At 54.3% G+C, this 13,531-nt stretch overlaps 2 protein-coding genes across 4 annotated transcripts in view; both read left to right on the top strand.

Annotated features, from left to right (window-relative positions):
- Window positions 1-9,412, top strand: part of RHOA (ras homolog family member A) — a 60,105-nt gene extending 50,693 nt beyond the window's left edge. For both annotated transcript variants that reach the window (XM_036877790.2, XM_036877791.2), the window contains 4 exons: window positions 1,617-1,774; window positions 4,825-4,945; window positions 7,310-7,440; window positions 8,216-9,412. In XM_036877790.2, the coding sequence (XP_036733685.1) occupies window positions 1,619-1,774; window positions 4,825-4,945; window positions 7,310-7,440; window positions 8,216-8,389 (582 nt within the window). In that variant the 5' untranslated portion in view covers window positions 1,617-1,618 and the 3' untranslated portion in view covers window positions 8,390-9,412. The remainder of the gene's footprint in view (window positions 1-1,616; window positions 1,775-4,824; window positions 4,946-7,309; window positions 7,441-8,215) is intronic.
- Window positions 9,413-9,973: 561 nt separating this feature from the next.
- On the top strand, window positions 9,974-11,030 carry GPX1 (glutathione peroxidase 1). Of its 2 annotated transcripts, none has more exons than XM_057487669.1 (2): window positions 9,974-10,402; window positions 10,492-11,030. In XM_057487669.1, the coding sequence occupies exons 1-2, from the start codon at window positions 9,989-9,991 to the stop codon at window positions 10,849-10,851; spliced, it is 774 nt and encodes a 257-aa protein (XP_057343652.1). In that variant the 5' UTR covers window positions 9,974-9,988; the 3' UTR covers window positions 10,852-11,030. The 2 variants fall into 2 exon arrangements, with proteins under 2 accessions (XP_057343652.1, XP_057343655.1); XM_057487672.1 differs by having other exon boundaries at window positions 9,974-10,406; window positions 10,474-10,733.
- Window positions 11,031-13,531: the final 2,501 nt, after the last annotated feature.

Consider the following 13,531-nt stretch of genomic DNA (forward strand, 5'->3'; position numbering starts at 1 on the left):
TCTGGTGTTGTCTCTGTGATCTTTGTCTGCCTGTAGCTTTGCCTTTTCATGGTGATAGGAATAGTCTGCAGAACTGGGACGAGTGACGGCTGGAAGGACTTCCTTTCTTGTTGGTTTGTGGCCCTCCTCTCCTGGGAGAACAGCGACCTCTAGTGGCTTGTGCTGCGCAGCTGCGCGCAGACAGAGCTTCTGCTTCCTGCCCGGCTGCTATGGAGTTAATCTCCGCTGTTGCTGTGGGCGTGGCCTGGCTCAGGCAGCTACTCCAAAGTGGTGGAGTCGCGTTGGAGCAGGAGCTGCTGGGAGGCTATTTATCTCCGTATGGGGCCTCCCTGCTCCCTGCAGCCCAGGGGTTAGGGTGCCCAGAGATCCCGGATTCCCTACCTCTGGATTAAGTGACCCGCCAAAACAAAACAACGCCCACCAAAAAAAAAAAAAGAAAAAAAAATTTTTTTAATTAAAAAAAAAAAAAGTTTTTAATTTAAAAAAAAAAAAAAAGGTGGTCTTTCGTTTTTCTTTATTCTCTGGTGCCAGCCTCAGGCCTCTGCTCACCGGTCTTTCTGCCCTGTTTCCCTAGTATTGGGGTCCCTATCCCTTTAAGACTTCCAAAAAACGCTAGCCAAAACAAAACAGCAAAAAAGCAAAAAAAAATGGTCGCGCGCTTTTCTTATGTCCTCCGGCGCCCGGCCTCCAGTGCCCGCTCACTGTTCTTGCTGCCCTGTTTCCCTAGCATCCAGGGCCCCCTGGGCACACACTGTGTCTGCGCTCTGGCCCGGATGGCGGGGGCTGGGTGCTCGGCAGTCCTGGGCTCCGTCTCCCTCCCGCTCTGCCTGCTCTTCTCCCGCCGGGAGCTGGGGGGAGGGGCGCTCGGCTCCCGCGGGGCCGGGGCTTGTATCTTACCCCCTTCGCGAGGCGCTGGGTTCTCTCAGGTGCGGATGTGGTCTGGATATTGTCCTGTGTCCTCTGGTCTTTATTCTAGGAAGGGTTGTCTTTGTTATATTTTCATAGATATATGTTGTTTTGGGAGGAGATTTCCGCTGCTCTACTCACGCTGCCATCTTCCGCCCCCTCTCCATTTATTTAGATATTCTTTAATTTCTCTAAATAATGTTTTGTAGTTTTTAGGGTATGTTTTGTACTTCCTTTGTTTAATTGATTTGTTTTTATTCTTTTTGATGCTATTGTAAACAAAATTGTTTTCTTAATTTCATTTTCTGTTTGTTCATTGCTAATGTATAAAATTCAATTGATTTTTGTATGCTCATCTTGTATCCTACAAACTTGCTGAATTTGTTAGTTTTAATAATTCTCAGTGTATTCCTTAGGATTTTCTGTATATAAGGTTGTGTCCTCTGAGCTGATAGTTTTAGTTCTCCCTTTCCAATCTGAATATCTTTTATTTCATTTTCTTACCTTAGTGTCCAGTGTCATTTTGGATAGAAGAGGCAAGAGTAGGCATCCTTGTCTTATTCCTGATCTTGGGGGTCAGGTTTTGGCCTTCTTGCCATTACATATAATGTTAGTTATGGCTTTCTAGTTTGACATTGGTGTTAAGTGGAAAAGTATACCAGCATTTTGTAGTGGAGTGTGCTAATAGGCTTCTTTGCCTCGTTTTTCAGCAATGGCTGCCATCCGGAAGAAACTGGTGATTGTTGGTGATGGAGCCTGTGGCAAGACTTGCTTGCTCATCGTTTTCAGCAAGGACCAGTTCCCAGAGGTGTATGTGCCCACCGTGTTTGAGAACTATGTGGCAGACATCGAAGTGGATGGGAAGCAGGTGAGTATAGGTTCCCTAACAGCTGGTACTATTTTGCATGCTAGGATATTCCTAGAGCCTTTGGCAAAAAAAAAGGCCTTTTTTTCTCTTCAGTAAACAATATAACAGTAACAAAAAATGTTGGAATGAGAAATCCATTCTCTTCCTGCCACCTTAGCCCAGTTTTATCCATCTTTAATTGCTGTCATCTAGACTTTGCCCACATCCATGTCTGTTTCACATGGGGAAGCCTCAGTGCATGTGCTCCTTTCAGCTTTATTAATATTTGAAATGCAGTTTTTTTGCCAAATGGATAATGCTAAAATTAACCTCTTTGTATATAGATGGATTTTTAATTCTGTCATAGTATTTCATTAAGTGCTAAAGTATGAGATTAGTAGGTCAAGAGGTCCATATTGATCATGCTTATAAAAGCATAACCTCCACCAGCAGCAGTGTGGCATTCAGACAACATCCTCACTTTTAATTTTGTAAAATGCATTCTGACTTTAACAGAAACAGGCTGCCACCATTGCTTTAATTACTATCATTGGTGGTGAGGACAGTGGTTCCCCATGTCTGTCCTGAAAGCCCCCTGCAAAACCGGGGCAAAGCTCTTCTGGAATCAGAGCACCGTACAGATTGTTTATCTTCTGCTCCCTTCTGTGACAGAATCGCATCTCACCTGGCTTCCTACCTATGCAACTGGGTCAGCTGAAGAGAAAACCCCAGTACAAGGGGTTCTTCTCTAACACACTCAGTCCCTCAGGCATTCTGCCACACACGTCACGTTGCTCGCTCCTAACTCACTGGCTTCCGTAATTCCAGCTCCTTTCTCCCTTCTCATTTGCCTGCTGTCCCTCCTGTCCCTGTGTTCCCTGGCCTCACTGTGTGGCACTGTGTGTGGAAAGCACGTTAGGCCAGCCGCTCGGCATCTTAGGGTCCTTTGTCATAAGGTGTCCCTGATGGTTTTGTGATCTTGAGTAAGCCGCCTCATCTTTGGGCTGCCTTCATTTGTAGAGGATTAAACATCAGGCATCTGTGAGGTGAGTGAAAGCATTCAGAGACACCAGGCACATTACAGAAGGGGCTGCACAGCAGCACACGCAGAGGCCCCTCTACAGTTTGTAGCTGTTCTGTCCAGTTGCAGGGTTGGCCACAGCATTTGCCCTCATGCTGTTAGGAGCTGTAAGGCACTTTTCTGTTCCAGAATGGATTGGGGGAAAAGCAGTAAATTGCACCCTCGAGAATTTTGTCTGGGTCCTGCCCTGCATCTGTGCAGAGTGTTGCCATTTCAACCTCAGTCAGTTCCCTGCGTGGAGGCTTGGATACAGGTGTTTCTCTGCACCTGCTTGAAGACTGGTTTTGTGTAGACAGTGATGACAAACTGGGTGGAAAGCACAGAGGTCGTGGGGCCTGCTGCCACATAACAGCCCCATTTTCTCATGTAGGTGGTTGCGCGTGCACAGAAGGCCCAGCTGAGAAGTAGGGGCAGGTCGGCACTTTCATAGCACGTCTTAAACACCCAGGGAATGTGTGCTATTGGTCTCACCATCCTTCCTGAGAGCAGCTGTCAGTTGCTGTCATCTGTGACCATCAGTCGGGGAAGGTCTCTTCCACCTGTGGTAGTACATGTGTTTTAGGGACAGTAGTGGCCCTCTGTCTTCTTTGAAGCATCATTTGTGTCTGGTTTCTTGGAACAAGCAAGATCTTACCCCTAAGAAATACAGGGACCTTGACTTAACACCTTGAGGATGGTCTATGAGTATCTTCGTCCCCTGCCAGCTTTAAACATGTCTGACCCTAGCAAGATAGTAGAGCCCTGTCACCCAAGGGAAGAGACCCTAAAATAAAGTGCTTGCTTTGGGAGATGCTGTTGTGGTCTAGCTGCCCACCTCAGAACCATTCAGTAGCTCCCAAGGCAGAGGGCGCTGCCCGGGAATGCTGTGTAAGAGTGCGCACTGACACAGCCTGGGGGCGTCCAAGATTCTAGGTGACTGCAGGCCCAGGAAGAGTCCTGCTGTAACCCAAAGGCTCCTTCCAACCGGAGATGGGCCCAGCGTCTTGGAACCATTTATAAGGAAACAGTTGGGGTTGGGTGTGCCCAGCTGAACACCTGTGAGGCGTGGAGGGCCCACAGGCGTGGGACCTGGCAGGGAGTGAATGAGCTTTTCCGTGCTGACAGGAGACCAGGGGTGAGGATTGGGCATCACTGTGTCACAGATGCACAGCCCAGGCTGAGGGTGTGTGGTTGACAGAAGTGCAGTGCGCTTGTGGAGGTTGGGAGTAGCGCCTCCTGGAGCAGAGGTTGAGGGTGGAAGAGATAATTAGCCATTAACTTTAAGGAAGGAATGATATCTCCAAACTCTGAAATTCCTGCTGTGAGGGCACTTAGAAGAGCACTCCAAGCTTAGAGGGAGAGCTCCTTAGCCCGAAGGGTCCCTGAGCAGAGGATGTTAAAAATCCCCTGGTTGTAAGCAGAGGTGACAGGGTGGCCCCACGTCCAGAGGCTGGGCCTCATTTTGTCCTCCACTGTATGCGGTGCTTTCATCAGTCATTCAGAGCTTTTTGTGCAGTACAGGCAGAGCCAGAGACCTTTCCTCAGCTGAGGTCTTGCCTGACCCCCAGCATGGAGTCTTTTCTTTACCCACCACCTCACAGACAGTCTTGTCTCTACGTCTCCGAGTCAGAGCAGAGTGACGAGATGAAGTAAGGGCACAGTTGCATGAGACCCTATTAGGAAAAGTTATTCCGTCTGCTTTTTCCTTGTCTTGTGGTTTGATTTCCCTTCTTACGCATCTCTACTTTCTTTCCTATGTAGAATGTTACTTAAAATTAAATAGTTCTTGTAGGGTACAGAGTTATTTTTGACTTGACATTTTGAATTATGCATGTTTTCAGTTTGAGGAATTGCTCCCTCATACAATATAAACACAACCTTCACCTTCAGGCATGAGTCTAATAAAAGGAGACCCTCTTGTACTGTTCAGACAGTCTGCCATCTGACCGCCATGGTGCCAGTTTCTGAGAGTGGAGGGGGTAACCTTGCACTTGTGTGTTTCCTGTCACAGGTGGAGCTGGCTTTGTGGGACACGGCTGGGCAGGAGGATTACGATCGCTTGCGGCCCCTCTCCTACCCGGACACCGACGTTATACTGATGTGTTTCTCCATCGACAGCCCTGATAGCTTAGGTGAGCAGCCCTGAGCATGACTGTCACTGCCCAGGGCCCTATGTCCTCAAGTCCCTTCTGCGCATCAGGTGGCTGGAAGGTAAACAGGAACTTCAGAGAAGGACTCACCAGTAACCAGAGTCCTGGAACCTGGGCCTCCATGGCTGCCCTGGGTCCACCTTGTGAAGTGAACGGGTTACGAAACAAAAGGCCATCCTTCTGGACTAAGCTTTTAGGGAAGGCTGTGTGTGCCCACACCTGTGCTCAGTCCTTCATATTGAGACTGCTGCTTCCCAATATCTAGACTGGTGTTTTGCTATTTTCAGTAGTATTTTTAAGGCCCTGTTTCAGCCCTTTCCTACATGTCTTAGCAAATAGAGACGATCCTGGCCATTGCATTAGCTCAGTTGGCTCCATGTCAGAAGCCACTCTCCTTCAGGAAAAAAACGAATAATGCTGCTCTCACACCCTGCAAAGCAAGGCTCCAAGGCCTGAAACAGCCCGCAGATGTTGAAATGTCTGCTGGGCGTTGGTACTCTGTCTTTACCAGGCAGTAGGTTGGTAACAGAGGCAGGCCCCAAGGGCCTGCTGCTGGCGTGGGCTTGCTCTGGGCAATGACTGTGGCCATTTTCTGTCACAGTTGTGCTCACTTACTGACAGTTCTGGGAGTGCTCCGAGACTTTTAATCACTTTCAGGGTCACTTGGGAGCCATACTGAAACTGTGTGGTGTTTCCCAGGACTGGGGCAGAGCAGGCTCTCTGCCTGGTTCACTTTGGTCATTTTTAACAGTTGTGTTTTAGTTTTGTTTTTCAAACTGGCTTGGCTTCCTTGGCAGGTGAGGAGCTATGGGAGGCCCCGGAGGCGGGGGCAGAGCTTGTGGCCACAGAGAAAATGGAGCCATGTGACACCCTCCTCTCAGACACAGAGATCATGGACTTTCTAAATCCTCTGGGAGTGAGCACTGTGTGCCCAGCCTCGCCGTCTAAGCTGTCGTTCCATAGGGACAGACACCTTCAGAGCAAAATACTCTTCAGCCTCACTTTTCTCTTTTAAGAACATGTCTGCTGGTCTTTAAAGAGCTCTTTAGCTTTTGACCTGTCTGTTACCTTGTCATGCTTATTTCTTGCTGGTCCCTCTGCAGAGGGCGGGCCCTGGGGTGGAGAACAGAGGTGGAGGGTAAATGCGGCCTCCCTCCTCGAGGTACAGACACACCCAGGGACTGGGCCTGATGTGGGGCCCAGGGTTGCTGTGCCTTCCCAGGAGGCCATCGCCATCCTGATAGGTCCGTAGGTGGGGCCTCTGCAGACTGAGTTAGCATGGTTTTTGCAAGGGGCTGTTGAAGACTTCTGCTGTCTTGGCCTGAGAGTGGGGGAGAATCCCACCAGTTGTTTGCCCCAGTAAGATGGGTTGTGGGAACTCAAAAGTCTTGACCAAGGAAGTGAAAAGCCAGTGTCAGCCTACTGCTGGGCTTTGTGTGCTCTGAAGAGTGGGACATGGCACTACTTTGAGAACTTCTTTGTTCCAGAATAAGGCTGAGTTTCCAGGTTTCACCTGAGTGACGTGAGCTACTGTGTAGCTGCTGCACAGGAAGAAGGGGGTGGTCAGTGTCCGGTGTATGCTGAAGGGGCGAGTACCACATCACGGGCTTCCTCTCCAGCCCAGGTGTTCTCTGTCTGACATGTCTGACCTGCTCTTTCAGCCAAATGACAGAGAATCTTCCCATATTCTCAGTAACTCCTGCCTTTGGAAATCTGTCTTGAAGTCAGAGGGTGAACCATCTATTTCCAAAATGCACTCTCAGTTACAACCAGTACCATTTAAATGGCTGTCATCCTAAGTACTTTGTACACATTAACTCAGAGTAATCCTGTTGTAAGTACCGCTGGTATCCACATTTTACAGAATCCCAACAGTGAGATGCCAAAATGTCACTCTTGAGCCATTTCAAATACTGGTAGCCCACAGGGTGGGGGTCATGCTGAGGGTCCATAAACAAGTATGGAGCCTGGGCCACCTTCAGCCCCAGAATGGGGACCCCTTCAGTAATCTGTGAGAGTCACCCACCAGCAGTGACAGGGGTGGCCTGTGGGGGGGGCCCCCTTCGTGGGCAGGTTGCACCGTATGCAGCCACCCTGTGTTCCAGGGCCTTTACCTGGGCTGCACCTCCAGAGTTGCTGACCTCCTTGGTGGGACCTAGGAGAGCTGGTGATTCTGTGTTTAAAGAAAGGGGGTTAGATTTTGCTTTTCTCTGTTTTTTAAGTTGGTAAGATTCTATTAATTGCCCAGCATACTTCTGAAGTAATCTTTCTACGCTAGGGTTCTTGGAAATTCTTCAAGATGGAATTGTGTGTATCCCCACCTTATGTGCATTTTGCTTCTTTCAGAAAACATCCCAGAAAAATGGACTCCGGAAGTCAAGCATTTCTGCCCCAACGTGCCCATCATCCTGGTTGGGAATAAGAAGGATCTTCGGAATGATGAGCACACCAGGCGGGAGCTGGCCAAGATGAAACAGGCATGTGTGGGGCAGGGCCCTGTCTCTCTGTAGTGCTGCTGACCCCGGGCCCCAGGTCGGAAGTGTCGGGAGCCCAGCAGAGGCCGTCACAGTCCAGGCTTCTTCAGCGAGTCCAGGAGGCTTTCTGACCCTCTGGCCATCGCTGGCTGGGGCCTGGGGTCCTCGACTGCCCAAGCACTTTTCCCGGGGGTGGTGCTGTGCCCCCAAGGATTGCCTGCCCAAGAAGGGGCCTCGCAGCAGAGGGTGCCCCCCGTGCAGGAGCTTCACCAGGCTCTCCATTTCCCTCTCCTCTCGAGTTCCCTCTCACTCCTTGGCCTGTGTGAGGCTAAAGGTGAACAGGTGGCAATGGAAGGACCAGGACGTCCTGAGGGCGGGGAGTGTGCAGAGCCCTGATGCCTTGGTCAGTGGTGGTGGAGGTGTCCTCTTGGCTTCTGAGGAGCCACAGGCCCAGGGGCAGGGCTTCCGTGCTGTGGGCGTGCCCTGGGGTCTCCAGCCCGTTGCTCTGAAGGTCGGGGTCAGACCTGTTTCCCTCCACAGCATGCAGTCCTCTGTGAAGCCGACTGCCGCAGGGAGACCCCGCGGCTCCTCGGCCACTCGCCTAAGGAGGGCGAGTTTGACAGGAATTTTATGCCGGGGTGGAGTTGTTTCATAAGAGAGCTCAAACCTGGGAGTTTGGCAGCTTTAAAAGAGGTCCCTGAGCTGCGTTTGAATACTCTACATCCACTTTCTCTGTGTATCTCACACCGTCACCTAAAGCACCTTTTCTCTTGGCCAGGAGCCAGTAAAACCGGAAGAAGGCAGAGACATGGCAAACAGGATCGGCGCCTTTGGGTACATGGAGTGCTCCGCAAAGACCAAAGATGGAGTGAGGGAGGTTTTTGAAATGGCCACGAGAGCTGCTCTGCAAGCCAGACGTGGGAAGAAGAAATCTGGGTGCCTTGTCTTGTGAAACCCTGCTGCACACAGCCCTCATGCGGTTAATTTTGAAGTGCTGTTTATTAATCTTAGTGTATGATTACTGGCCTTTTTCATTTATCTATAATTTACCTAAGATTACAAATCAGAAGTCATCTTGCTACCAGTATTTAGAAGCCAACCATGATTATTAATGATGTCCAGCCCACCCGACCCGCTGGGGTCCTTGTGACACAGCTCTGCCCGCCCCCCTCCGCACTCCCACCTGACACATAGGCGCTAATTCAAGGAACTTCTTAACTTCTTGCTTCTTTCTAGAGAGACAGCTGGTCACGTTTGTGAATCAGGCTCTAACTACTTAGAACTAACACGTGCTGCCTGTCCCGCCGGCGGCAGGGTTCTCTGGTGGCACTGCCCCAGAGCTCTCCAGACCTCACCGGCACAGCTCCGCAGGGGGCAGCCGGTGCTGAACCCGCTGACAGGCCGCGTCATGTCCATGCCGTGCCGCTGTGGCACTCACAGTTCCATGGTGTTGTGTTGGTTACCTTAGAGTTACTGTGTAATTAGTGCCACTCAGTGTACGCTACCAAAAATAAATATATCTACCCCGGACTAGATGTAGTATTTTTTGTATAATTGGATTTCCTAATACTGATTTTTGTCATCCCTGCAGAAAGTGTATTGGTTTTTTAAAAAAGAAAGTGTATTTGAAAAATAAAGTCAGATGGAAAATTCATTTTTAAAATTCCCGTTTGGTCAGTTTCTCAAATGGCCATGTCGCCTGTTTTCGGCCCCTTGTGTCCCCGTACCCCCTGCCCGAGGCCGGGCTAGGTAAGCAGGAGCTCGGTTTCACGCCGGAGGCGCGGAGACACTCGGAAGGCGGAGTCCCTGGCCGGCCGTGCAGCAGGCGGTGTGGCCCCAGCGCCGCTTCTCACGCCCTCCTGAGGAGCCAGTGCGTCTCCTGGGTGGCGCTGGGTCTGCCTCTCCAGCTGACTGAACTTTTTTCTGTACCAGTGAATTTTTCCAACTACTAATAGAATAAAGGCAGTTTTCTAAACCTCCTGTATCCTGGCGTTTGTGTTGCTCCCTGCTCGGGTGGGAGAGTGGACTGGCCAGCTCGCCCTGGAGGGTCCCTGCAGGGGGGCTGCAGCCTACCTAGGAGACCGCAGGGTAGTGTCAGCAGTGGCTCTGGATGGATCCCCGGCGTGTGGTCATTTCCTTACTCCCCGTCCACTTGCAGTGTCAGACTGAGCTCCCCATGGAGTTGACTGGGCCCAGGGAATGGCCTGAAGTCTGCCTGGCCCTGCCTGCTGCTGCCGCGACGGGAATGGTGCTAGAGGCCTGAACACGCTCCGGGCGGCCGCGGGGTGCAGGGAGATGAGCTGGGGCTCCAGCCCTAGCTGCCCGGCACTGCCCACTCCCGGAATGGCTTTCCCGGAACCACGGAGCGTCACCGCAGACAGCTCGCCTGGGCAGCCGTCGCCAGCTGCGCCGTCACCGCGAGTCACACCTGCTGCGTGCACCCGGCGACCCCAGGGCGCCCCTTACCGCAGGACAGCGACAGGGCGCGCACGCTGGAGGGCCGGGCCCAGCCCCCGGCCGAGAACCCTGGGCGCCGCCTGGGCGGGACCGAATGTGCCCGCGCCGCGCGGCCTGGGCGGTGGCCGCATCCGGCGGAGCCGCGCCCTCCCGCCTCGCGGGTGGCCGGAAGGGGCGGGCCGGGCCGTGCCAGGGCTGGCGGCCGGAAGCGGCCGCCTCCACAGCGCGCAGTCCGCGTTTCCGGCCCATACCGCTCGCCTCCGCCGCTCCCGCCATGTGCGCCGCCGCAGCGCTCCGCTCCGTGTACGCCTTCTCGGCGCGTCCGCTGGCCGGCGGGGAGCCCGTGAGCCTGAGCTCGCTGCGCGGCAAGGTGCTGCTCATCGAGAATGTGGCGTCGCTCTGAGGCACCACGGTGCGCGACTACACGCAGATGAACGAGCTGCAGCGGCGCCTCGGGCCCCGGGGCCTGGTGGTGCTCGGCTTCCCGTGCAACCAGTTCGGGCATCAGGTGCGCTGGGGGCGCGGGGCGGCCGGGGCGGAGGGCGCGGGGCGGCCGGGGCGGGGCGGCGCCTTACGCAGCGGCCCGCGCGCCCGCAGGAGAACGGCCAGGGCGAGGAGATCCTGCGCTCGCTGCAGCACGTGCGCCCCGGCGGCGGCTTCGAGCCCGGCTTCGCGCTCTTCGAGAAGTGCGAGGTGAACGGCGCGGGCGCGCACCCGCTCTTCGCCTTCCTGCGGGAGGCCCTGCCCGCGCCCTGCGACGACGCCGTGGCGCTCATGACCGACCCCAAGCTCATCACCTGGTCGCCCGTGTGCCGCAGCGACGTCGCCTGGAACTTTGAGAAGTTCCTGGTGGGGCCGGACGGGGTGCCTGTGCGCAGGTACAGCCGCCGCTTCCCCACCATCGACATCGAGCCCGACATCGAAGCCCTGCTGCCCGCGGTTCCCGGCTGTGCCTAGCACGGCGCTCCTCCCCAGGCCCGGCAGCAACCCCGGGATTTCAGCCATGATGGTGTTGCCTCTAAACTCAGAAGGAGGAATGCCTGATGTCCAAGAAAATCCCCGGGTGGGCGCTGGTCCTGTCCTCCCCCAGCCCTGAAGCCCGGGTGCTTCCCCAATAAAAGTGTGGGTGTCCGCAGGACGCTGTGTGTGTGTCGGGTGTCTGGCAGCGGGGGGCACCTCTTCTAACCGCGTGGGCACAGTGCTCCGAGCTGGAGCCCCCACCGCCGGCCCTCGTCCCAGACGAGCCTGCTGAGCTTGGACCCTCGTATCTGCAGAGGGAATCCTCTCCACTGTGTGTGAAGGCCGCCTCCTCCCAGGGTTTCCCGCTCTGCCACCCGCCGGCCCTGTTCTAAGAGAGTCTCCACTCCGAAAAGAAAAACCGGTGGCTCGGTTGCTGACCCCAGGAGTAGTGGGCCTCTCCCTTTCTGAGGATTTGCTGGGTGTGAATGGCCATCGCGGAAGATAACTCCGTGGGCGCCCACTCCCAGTCAGAGTCTGGCCTCTCCAAGTGTAAGACCCATTTTCAGTCGGAAACTCATGCAATATTTCATCTTTGCACATTGCTGCCCAGGCTTGTATCTGCTCTGATGCTGGCTGATTCAGCGCGGGAAGAGTAGACCCCTGAGCTGGCCGCGCCCTCCTGCTCTAGGCAATCCCGTGGTCAGGCCCAGGAGGAGCAAGGGGGGCCAGCTGCTGCAGCTTAGGTGTGGTTCGGCCCGGCCTCCATCTGCGGGCGTTGCTGTCAATCTTTTGAGACAGACGTGGAACCTCTTCCTATCAGTACTGGGACTCTTCAGGGTGTGGCCACAGCTTCTTGGGCAGACAAGGATCCGGTGACTCCAGCAGTCACCCATGGCACAGTATGTAGGCCAGAGGTCTGGACTCCCAGTGTGTTCAAATGGGTGGCTTAGCCCTTCTGGGTCAGAACAGTTCTCCAGTCCTGAACAGGAATCCTTGTTGGGCCTCCCCCTCTGTCTGCCCTTAGGTCGTTGAGGGATGGAGGGCCCTCTGTTCCCCTCTGCACCAGAACTCACACCACAAGGCCTCTCCACCTCAGCTTGAGCCCCCAGACCTGAGCGAGGCCCTGCCATCCGTCCCCCTGTGGACCACGCACACCTCTGCTGCTCTCAGCTCAGTCTGGAGTGCATGTGTGCACGGATGGGGCTGCTCATCAGCCTGCAGGGCCTTGCCTGTGACATGCATCAGCACGTTTGTCAATAAAAAAAAAAACTGACCACCCAAAACAGGACCAGAGCTTTTTGAGCATCATTTGTAGCCTCCAAATCTGCCTTCTGGGATGGAGAATAGCAATTGCCCATCTCAGTATATCTGGGTACACACCGGCCGACTGCCACCCTGAAGCCCCACGTTCCTTCCGTGAGAGCCCTCTGCACCCTACTGCAACATTCATCGTTCAGCCCTGTGCCCACTGGGTACCTCAGGATGGCAGGAAGAGGAAGACACTATAATTACTGAGCACGGTTGGCTCTGAGGTAGTACCGGGCATTTCCCAGTCAGAGGGCCTGGCCCAGAAGGGAGGGCCTACTTGCCTCCTGAAGGACACGGCAGCAGAGCTGAAAAGAGGTCAAGCAATGAGTTGGCCAAGAAGTGAGCTGATGGAGGACAGTGTGAGGGCCTCAGGTGGTATCTCGCTGAGTTGCACATCGCGTGAGGTGGAGGTTTGGGGGGAAAGGCGTGTGTGCAGATTCAGACATGTCGCGTGAGATCCACACGGAGATCCCTGGGACAGGTAGTTACGAGATGGAAAAGACTATGGATTGAAGACAGAGGTGTAGCCAAGGGGACAGGAGCAGCCACTGGAGAGTTTGAGGTCACCTGGGGAAGTGGCGAGAAAAAGCCCAGGGGGCCTGGGCCTGGGGCCCACGCTTCCCAACCCTTTCAGGCCCTGGCAGGCCCACCGCGGGGAGGAACCAGGGCGGAGCCAAGCAGCTGAGGGCCGGGACGTTTCAGAAGGAAGGCAGCTGGGTGGGCCAAGTGCTCCGGGACTGCAAGCCCTTCTGGAAATCAGTTTCCTAGGCACAGCTGGAGCTGAAGCCAGATACCCAAGTGCAAGGCACAGCCAGGCCCACTCTGGCAGCTACACAAGTGCCCAGGACCACCTAGGTGCTAGCTAAAACCTCCACTGATTGGGAGAGTGGGGACGTAGGGTCCTACTCGGTGACCTATCAGCCAGTCCCACGAGAGGCTTCCTGCCCCAGCTGTCCCCTTTTCCTGTAAAGGGTCAGTGCAGCCCCTGCCACACCCACTGGTTAGGTTCCAGGATGGGAACCCAGGGCTTCCGGACGACTCCAACCTCTTCTGCCTGGTGACTCATGCCTCCTCACCCACTCTTTGTTATGCTCAGTTTATGCCTTGGGAACAAATTCTGAGCGCTCAGTGCGGCCCAGCCTGGCTGGAGGACACTCCTCAGACTTCAAGCAGCCTGCCTCCTTAACCCAGCGTCCTTTCTGACCCTCTGCTTCAGGAAGACTGAATAAAGCCAGTTAACGCTCCATCCTCCCCAGGACAGGGCTTCCCCATGTGCACATACAGGACACGCCCAGACGCACTCTTCATTCCACCTGGTAACTGCTACTGATTCCGATCTGCACCTTCCCCGCCCCACCCCACCCCACCG

Source organism: Manis pentadactyla, chromosome 1, assembly GCF_030020395.1.
Source record: "Manis pentadactyla isolate mManPen7 chromosome 1, mManPen7.hap1, whole genome shotgun sequence".
NCBI classification, from domain to species: Eukaryota; Metazoa; Chordata; class Mammalia; order Pholidota; family Manidae; genus Manis; species Manis pentadactyla.